The following is an 8,169-nucleotide window of genomic DNA, read 5'->3' on the forward strand; positions in this document are numbered from 1 at the left end:
TTCAGCTGCGTCCTCCAAAGTGTCGGAAAAAAAACGTTCTCAGTCGCGCGCCCCAAAGCCTATTTTTATCCGGCGCGGCCGATAAGGTGTCCGGCGCCCCGAGCCCGCCCCCGCCCCACAGGGGACGCTCCGGGCACGCTGGACACAACGAAAGCGAGGCGAGGCATGGCGGGACCGACGCGTCAGCGGCTCGGAAGCCTAAAACCCCGTCGCCTACCTTTGGTCAAGCGACGTTAATGACGTCCCAGATTTCCCAGGCGACGCAGGACGCGTCTCGTCGTGCATGGCCGCGTGGCCATCCGCGCCAGCGTTTATTGCGTCCAACGACCCGCTGCCGCTTCGCCTGCGACTCTTCCTCCGCGGCAGCGTCGATGTCGAACTGCGATGCTTCCGGTGGTGGAGGTGGTGGTGGAGACGATGGTGGAGGGAACTGGCCGGCGCCGGGGCGGTTCATCATTGCGCAGTGGTGTTCGAGCGACGAGGGTTGTGCTTGCGGCGGAGAAAGGGGTGCCGGCGGCTGTGGTGGCTGCCATTGAGCCGGGGGGGGGGGGCTTTATAGACGCCGTTGGGAAGATAGGGCGGGAAGAGTCCAGAAGCGGCGGGAAGAAAGCGCGGGAACGCGCTGTGGCGTGCGAACGACGCAACGCGTGGAGGCTGCGCAGCACCGACGAGACGTCTCGCCTGCCCCTTCGATGCCATTAAGTCAAAGCTGCGATGCTTCGTTCGTGTGTCACTGCGCGACAACAACTTCCGTCGTGAGGTAGGCGACGGTTAGGTTCAAACTTGAATGTGCTACTGACGCGTCGGTCCCGCCACGCCGCGCCTCATTTTTCGTTTTGTCCGGCGTGCCCCGAGCGTCCGCTATGTAGCGGGGACGGGCTTGGGGCGCTTGACACCGTATTAACCGCGCCTGATAAAAAAAAAATCTTTGGAACACGCGGTTGGGAACATTTTTTTGTTTGACGCGTCTCAAATCCCTTTGGGGAACGCAGCTGGAGATGCTCTAAGTTTTGATTGATTGCGTGGCTTCTAGAATCATTCAGTGTCGCTGCAAAATGGGTCCCATGTGCAAAACCCAGCCCATATTTCTCTGCATGCAAAAGCAACCCTGTAGAGAAGTCCCCTTGATGTACGTACCGGTACGAAGAAATAGTCAGGCAAAGGGTACTTTTAAAGGAAAAGATAGTCACGCGCACAAGTGACTTGATTGACTGGAGAAGCATAACACACTGTTAGTCACAAACAGGGGCCGGGCTGGTCACAAATGTTCAGTTCAGTTTAGGGAGTGCATATATAATTTTGCAAAGAGTTGAGTCTAGAAAACCAAGATATTTCCATATTCTGGAAGAGATGACAAGGTAGCCGGCCGGGACTGGGCCTACGATTTCCTGGGCATGCCTAAGAAAACGAGGCACGCATCTGACGTCCTCTGTGTTCTCTACGCGCGCGGCTGTATCCCAGATCCAATGGTCTATATATAGTACATAAGCTTTGTCTCCATCTAATCATCCTCGTACGCCAAGCTTCGGAGCACACAGGCCGAACAAGTAGCAGAGAGCTGTAGAGGGCGAAATGGGGCGCACCAGCAAGCCGTCCGCCCTCGTGCTGCTGTCTCTGCACGCCATCGCCGCCGTGCTGCTACTGCTACCTTCGGGAGCTCGTGCAGGTTTGCTTCTCTTCTCTTCTCCTTCTTCCTCTTCTTCCTTTGTCACACACGTCCGTACGGCGTGCCAAATCAATCAATGGTTTTGCCGGATGGATATATATGCAGAGGGTGAGTGCGGCAAGGTGAAGTGCGGCATGGGAAGCTGCGACGAGTCCAGCGACTACGCATTCGGCTTCGCGTGCCAGTGCAACCCCGGGTGGAGCCGCAACCATCTCGGCGACATGGAATTCCCCTTCCTCCCATGCGTCATACCCAACTGTAAGTAAACCACGGCGCGGCCACGCCATATATCCTCCGGCCGGTCTAGAATCAAGATATATATTCCCTCCATTCCGTAATGGTTTGAGTTTAAATTTGAACTAAAACTACGGTAAGACTATGGTGTTGGAGGTCAGAGTGGTTTTTCTTTTCTTAAGGGGATATCCCCATCATCTGCATCAATTGATGGAGGTCAGAGTGGTTAGTAAGTCAGCACATGTTTTGGCACATGACAACGGCGCATTTTTAAGTAGTCAAATCTCTGATGAGAAACTACCAGATTGTAGACATCGCCATCACAGGCCTGCGATTTCACTCAGATCGAAACGGGCTAGTCTTGATTCAAGTATTTGAGAAATGTGCGCCATTTCTCGTGCAGCTAGCCTCGAGTTCCCTACACTACACGTCTACACGCACTCCTACTTGTTATTCAAAGTTCAAGTTCTATTATTCCAGAATACACAAAAGCAGGCAGGCAGATACACGGTTTTACCTCGTAACGCTTGAATCTATTGCTTTGTTGAACAGGCACCATCAAGTCGTCGTGCCAAAACGAGTCTCCTCCGGCTCCATCACTGCTCCCGCCGGCAGCAATGACAAACCTTTCAGTCTACGACCGTAATTAACAATCCCTTCAGCTGATCACGACTCTTCAATATTTGCCCAAGCAATCGCCGCTGAATTCTAACCCTGAACCTCTCAAATGGTGCAGCCTGCTTGCTGCAGTACTGTGGGGGTGGCAACTGCGAGAAGACAGGCTTCACCTACCGGTGCGCCTGCCGCGACGGCTTCAAGAACTTCTTCGATAACGAAACCTTCCCCTGCTACCGCCAGTGTGAGTGGCTCTAACAGCCTTACGTTACGAACGTACGATCACGACGAGGCTAACGCTGCTTAACTGGTGGTTTGGTGTTTCAACCGTGCAGGTTCCCTGGGAACTGACTGCTCCAGCCTCGGGATAGGCATACTCAACGGGTCCAACACGAGCACGTCGCCGCCAGCACCAGTGTCTTTCGCCCTCCAGAAGAGCAGTGCCCCAGGTGGTTGGGCGCCAGCAGCACACAGGCTGCCGGAGATCATCATGCTGGTTGCCATATTCTTGGTCCACACAATTCTGTGAATTGTTGATTGCTAAATTATAAGTGTGTGGTGTTTGATGATATGGGCATATATGGTCCCAATTTTCACATTCTAGGATCAGTATAAATAATTTTTGTGTATGTTATTGCATTGAAATAAAAGAGTTAGCAGAAATCAAATTCGACAGAACAGAAAAGCACATCAACAGAACTTAACCGAATGGCTACTTCATGTCCATTGCAGCGACCCGACAATTAGGACTATATAAGGTGATAAGATGTGCTTCCAGGTCTCGGTAATATCTAGAGCTAATAGGGCAACGGAATGTACCATAGCACGCTAGAGCTGTGCCTAATTACAAATGGTCTCCAGCTATGTAGACCTATACCGCTGTTCTGAACATATAGGTAAGGTGCCATAAGTACATAACCAACTTTGTTCATGAAGCACTGCACTGGAAGAGCGTTGTCATCTGGCAGGGAGGTGAGAGCGGCAGATCACTGGATGGCGGCGAAGGAAAGCTGGGCCATGAACAGGTTTATCACGTCGAGGTAGAGCGAGATCGCCGCGACGACGTACTCATTGTAGGTGTGGTGCTTGACCAGCATGTTGGTGTCGAAGACGATGAAGGCAGAGAACAGCACGGTGGCGACGCAGCCATAGATAGTCACACCAACCCTTCCCAGTGGAACGAACATCTGGCCAGCAGATAAACAGAAATGCACTTTAAGTGTGAGATTTACAGGACAGCGCAAGACAGAAATGTCTCAAAAGTAAAACAGGTTGGAGGACAGAGAACCTGGATGAGGAGGTACACGAGCAGAACAAGGAGGCTCGTGAATAAGAAGGGAAACATGAAGGTGAAATCATAGCCTCTGTTTGCTGCCCAGAATGTGAAGAGGGTGAGGCCAGCGACTGCAACAGCTGTGAGGATTGCAGCCTGAAGAAGCGCTTTCCCTGTTATAGCAATACAAGCAAAGAAACTGTTAAATTTTGACGGTATAATAAGAAGAGCTTAGAGAATAAAAAGACACCAGAGATAACAGGGTAGGGACTAACAAACTTGCTGGTGTATCATGAAAATCAATGGAACAATTCAATACTATCAGTAAGAAGAAAAATCAGGCACCAGTGATACTGGAATATAGATAAGTTTCACACATTAACCTTCACAGGCAGTAAAGGTAGCAAACCGCTCAATAAATAACAGCTAAAGCTAAAGTTTCTCCAACTATTATGGCCATAATTGTTCCATCACAAAAAAAAAATACTGCAGAGATCATACAACATGGTCTTATCTTCACAACAAATACAGGCTAGTCTTACTGAAACAGGGGCGGTTATCCTAGCAACTGGTACATATAACAATACTACACTAACTTTAATGGCCTGAGCTGAATGCAACGGAGCATATAAACAGAGGACACTGTATTGAGTACAGACTAATTCTTAAACAATGGACATGGTAAGCCAAATGGTGAAGGAAGTGTGATGGTTAACTTGAACATCAAGTTGCTCTGTCTGGGAAAATTTTGAGAAATAAAAACTATGCAGAAATCTCTGCAAACACAAATAAAGAACTTCTATCCAACATAATGTATGCGGTATCATCAATTCCTCGTAGAGTAAAAGTTTTATTGATTGAAGCTTGAAAATTGAGCTAAGATCGTTACAAAACCCCACCTTCCCAAATTTATTTTGTTTTTAAAACTCGAGACAATGATAGTCTAATTGGTTCTGTCCAGCTCTTTGTGCTGTTACCAGATTACAACTCTCAAAAAATTTCAATTCTAGGTCCAGGGTCAGACATTAGAACAACGAAAACAATCCATAGCGTTGGTAAGGCATAGATTAGATACAATAGTTGTCTGAAACCAAGTTAGTATCACAAGATCTCCTAGTTAAATGGAACTGGTCGTAGTTTAAAGAACCATATAAAAAACAAATATCTGCTACCATGCATCACACAAACCATCTATCACTACTCACTAAGGAAACAGCAGAACTAGCACGCTCCTTTTGTCCGAAACATGCATTAAACGACCACGAATCTGTTGAACAATCTATGGAAAACCAACGACATCCCCAATTCAGTTGCCCACAACAGGTCAGGATCAGAAATGTTTGCTAATAACTGTCCACGGAAACAACTTGCGTAACAGCACCGTTTCCAAAAAATAATTACCAGCAACACCAAATTAACCACACGTAGAAAAAAGTAACTGCTATCCAACATAATGAATGTGGTATCCGCAATTCCTCATACAGGAAAAGATTTATTGATTGAAGCTTGAAAATAGACCTAAGATGGTTACAAACCCCAAATCCCCAAATTTGCTTTGTTTTTTAAAACTTGAGACAATGATAGTCTAATTAGTTATGTCCAGCTCCTTGGCATTTTAAACTCTGCAACAATTTGAACTAGGTCCAGGGTCAGACATTAGAACAACCAAAACCATCCATAGCATTGATAAGGCATACAATAGATACAATAGTTATCTGAAACCAAGTTAGTATCATGGACTCCCAGTTAAATGGAACCGGTCCTAGTTTAAAGAAGCATATAAAAACAAAATATGTGCTACCATGCATCACACAAACCATCTATCACTAGGCAACAGCAGAACTAGCACGCTCCTTTTTGGCCAAAACATTCATCAGACGCGACCACGAATCTGCTGTGTTGAACAATCTATGGAAAACCAACAACATCCCCAGTTCAGTTGCCCACAACAGGTGAGGATCAGAAATGTTTGGTAATAACTGTCCACGGAAACAACGTACACGTAACAGCACCGTTTCCAAAAACAAATACCATCAACACCAAATTAGTTAACCACACGGAGATGCGATCGATTGGCCAAAAAAGTTTGGCAGGATTTTGCACATCCGCGGCAGTTGATGACGAGATAAAAATAAAATGGTGAGAATCGAAAGAAAAGTGGAGGAGGGTAATTGCATCTTTACCCGCTACGGTGGAGGAGGTGACGGCGACGCTGATGCTGATGCAGAGCGTGAATAGCGCCAGCATCCAGAGGTTGACGGGGTGCTTCTGCCTGTACTTGAGCATCGGCCACATCACTGCAGAAATCGACACCGCGTCAGAGAAGATAAAAAATTAACGCACCGTCCCGTTGATTGTAGCGGCGTAGATCGAAACCCCAGTTAAGGGAGGGAGGGAGGGAGGGAGGCGAGCAGGCAGGGGCATACCGAGGAAGGGGGCGAGGATGATGGTGATGAAGACGGACCAGGAAGCGACGGAGCCGGCGAGGAAGAAGCGCGGGATGGGGTGGACGAGACAGGCGACGGCGGCGAGGGCCGCGGTGAAGGCGAACTGCAGGGCGAGGATGGCGTAGACCTTGCGCACGAACGCCCAGCGCAGGCGCGGGTCCTCCTCCTCCGCCACCTTCTTGGGCGCCGCGGCGACCCGCGCCGCCGCCGCCGGCTTCTCCGCGGCGGCGCCGAGCTCCGGATCGACCTCGAGCTTGGACATTGCGGGCGCGGCGGGGGTTAGTTAGGGTTTCCGGGTTTTGGGAGTAGGGAGAGGGAGGGAGGAGTCGAGTGGAGGGGGGGGCCGGGGGAACGGGAGCGAGGTAGACGAAGCATTTCGACTGTGCCTTAGGGAGCGTTATATACCGCGTGCTTGTCACTGACGTGTGGGGCTGGATAATGGACCCACAGTTCAGCGACGGAGGCGTCACCCACGGGACGATCCTAGTCGTGGCGAGTAGAGATTGGCTGTGGCCACGCGGAGGGAGCAGTTGGGTCACTGCATTTTTGTGCCCAGGGTGTCAGTACAACACGAGAGATAGTGCGGCATTGCCATGGCCCCCATATGTTCTGTGGAATCGAAAGAGGAGACGATGTCATGTCCACCGACCTCTTTCCTTGAATCGTGGTAATTTTCCTACCGTCACAGTGTGACACTGGTTGTGGACTTTTGGTACCCTACAGCTCTAGCCTCTAATGCTAGCATGAGAGGTTTTGTGTTTTTTTTTCTTGCCCCAGATCGAGAGAGGTTTCGTGTTGCGAGAAATGGATATCTTCTAATCGACGATTCCTTTACCAAAAGTAATGCACGGCATATACGATGCGTTACTTCCTCCAAGCGGCATCCCATGAAATTTGGCCGTGGCCCCCTTCCATTTCCCACACGAAACTTATTCGCTTACCATACTTTTCGTGCCTCGCCTATGTACGACAAGTGATTTGGCGGGATCACTATGCTTTTTGTTACATGCATGCATGAATGGCTGGATGCATGAATGCAGGGAGAGGTTTTGAGTTGTGAGAAATGGATATGTCACTGTTGTGTGTTCACACACTTCAAAAACTAAGATGTGCGACCTGTAGTTTCACTTTTCACCATATAAAACCTTGGAACCAAAACACTTTAGCCTCACTCGAAGAAACTTGTTCTAGGAAATCTAAAATAACTTTGAGCAAGCAATTTTTTTCTTTCCAAAAGTAATGCAGGGTATACTTGATGTGCTACTTCCCCCAAGCGAGACTTCGCACCGAAGTTGGCCGCGAGCCCCTTCCATTTCCCACACGGAACTTCTTTGCATACGACACTATTTTTGTCTGATCGATGAACGACAAATGATCCGGTGGATAACTATGCTTTTTATCACATGCATGAATGGCTAGATACATGAATGCAAAAAAGAGGTTTTGTGTTGTGTGGAATCAATATGTCACTTGTGTGCGTTAAGGCACTTCAAAACTAAGATGTGCAACCTTGTGGTTTTACTTTTCACTATGAAAAATCTTCAAACCAAGACACTTCAGCCTTAGTCGAAGAAACTCATTCTAGGAAACCTAAAATAATCCTGAGTAAACAATTCCGTTTCTGAAAGAAATGGATGGCATTCATGATGTGTCAATTCCTCCCAGTGACATTGCACGGAATTTGGCCGTGACCACCTTTCATTTCCCACACGGAACTTCATTGCATGCGACACTACTTTTGTGCTTGGCCGGTGCACGACAAGTGATCTCGTGAGTTTACTCTGCATTTTCCAAACAAAACTTCTTTGCTTGCGACACTTTTCGTGCCCAGCCTATATACGACAAGTGATTTGGTGGGAGTTTGTCGCATGCATGAATGGCTGGATCCATGAATGCCGAGAGAGGTTTTGTGTTGTGAGAAATGAATACGCCAC

General features: G+C 48.4%; 2 protein-coding genes across 3 annotated transcripts; one reads left to right on the forward strand and one right to left on the reverse strand.

Annotated features, from left to right (window-relative positions):
- Positions 1 to 653: 653 nt before the first annotated feature.
- On the forward strand, positions 654 to 3,169 carry LOC124698859. Of its 2 annotated transcripts, XM_047231269.1 has the most exons (5): positions 654 to 1,666; positions 1,772 to 1,924; positions 2,453 to 2,542; positions 2,637 to 2,759; positions 2,851 to 3,169. In XM_047231269.1, the coding sequence occupies exons 1-5, from the start codon at positions 1,573 to 1,575 to the stop codon at positions 3,042 to 3,044; spliced, it is 654 nt and encodes a 217-aa protein (XP_047087225.1). In that variant the 5' UTR covers positions 654 to 1,572; the 3' UTR covers positions 3,045 to 3,169. The 2 variants fall into 2 exon arrangements, with proteins under 2 accessions (XP_047087225.1, XP_047087224.1); XM_047231268.1 differs by having other exon boundaries at positions 654 to 1,924.
- Positions 3,170 to 3,190: 21 nt separating this feature from the next.
- Positions 3,191 to 6,497, reverse strand: LOC124695981 (protein LIFEGUARD 2-like). Its single transcript, XM_047228776.1, has 4 exons — positions 6,215 to 6,497; positions 5,972 to 6,085; positions 3,804 to 3,961; positions 3,191 to 3,702 (listed from the first exon to the last, which is right to left on the reverse strand). The coding sequence occupies exons 1-4, from the start codon at positions 6,495 to 6,497 to the stop codon at positions 3,502 to 3,504; spliced, it is 756 nt and encodes a 251-aa protein (XP_047084732.1). The 3' UTR covers positions 3,191 to 3,501.
- Positions 6,498 to 8,169: the final 1,672 nt, after the last annotated feature.

This window comes from Lolium rigidum, chromosome 3 (assembly GCF_022539505.1).
Source record: "Lolium rigidum isolate FL_2022 chromosome 3, APGP_CSIRO_Lrig_0.1, whole genome shotgun sequence".
In the NCBI taxonomy this organism is placed as follows: domain Eukaryota; kingdom Viridiplantae; phylum Streptophyta; class Magnoliopsida; order Poales; family Poaceae; genus Lolium; species Lolium rigidum.

Excerpts from the sequence above, each read along its gene's own strand:
- LOC124698859 (XM_047231268.1), top strand. The coding sequence starts at position 1,573 with ATGGGGCGCACCAGCAAGCCGTCCGCCCTCGTGCTGCTGTCTCTGCAC. Across the intron at positions 2,543-2,636 it reads AAACCTTTCAGTCTACGACC|CCTGCTTGCTGCAGTACTGT; the intron begins GTAATTAACAAT and ends CAAATGGTGCAG. Across the intron at positions 2,760-2,850 it reads CTTCCCCTGCTACCGCCAGT|GTTCCCTGGGAACTGACTGC; the intron begins GTGAGTGGCTCT and ends TCAACCGTGCAG.
- LOC124695981 (XM_047228776.1), bottom strand. The coding sequence starts at position 6,497 with ATGTCCAAGCTCGAGGTCGATCCGGAGCTCGGCGCCGCCGCGGAGAAG. Across the intron at positions 6,086-6,214 it reads CATCCTCGCCCCCTTCCTCG|TGATGTGGCCGATGCTCAAG; the intron begins GTATGCCCCTGC and ends CGATTTCTGCAG. Across the intron at positions 3,962-5,971 it reads CACCTCCTCCACCGTAGCGG|GGAAAGCGCTTCTTCAGGCT; the intron begins GTAAAGATGCAA and ends TTGCTATAACAG.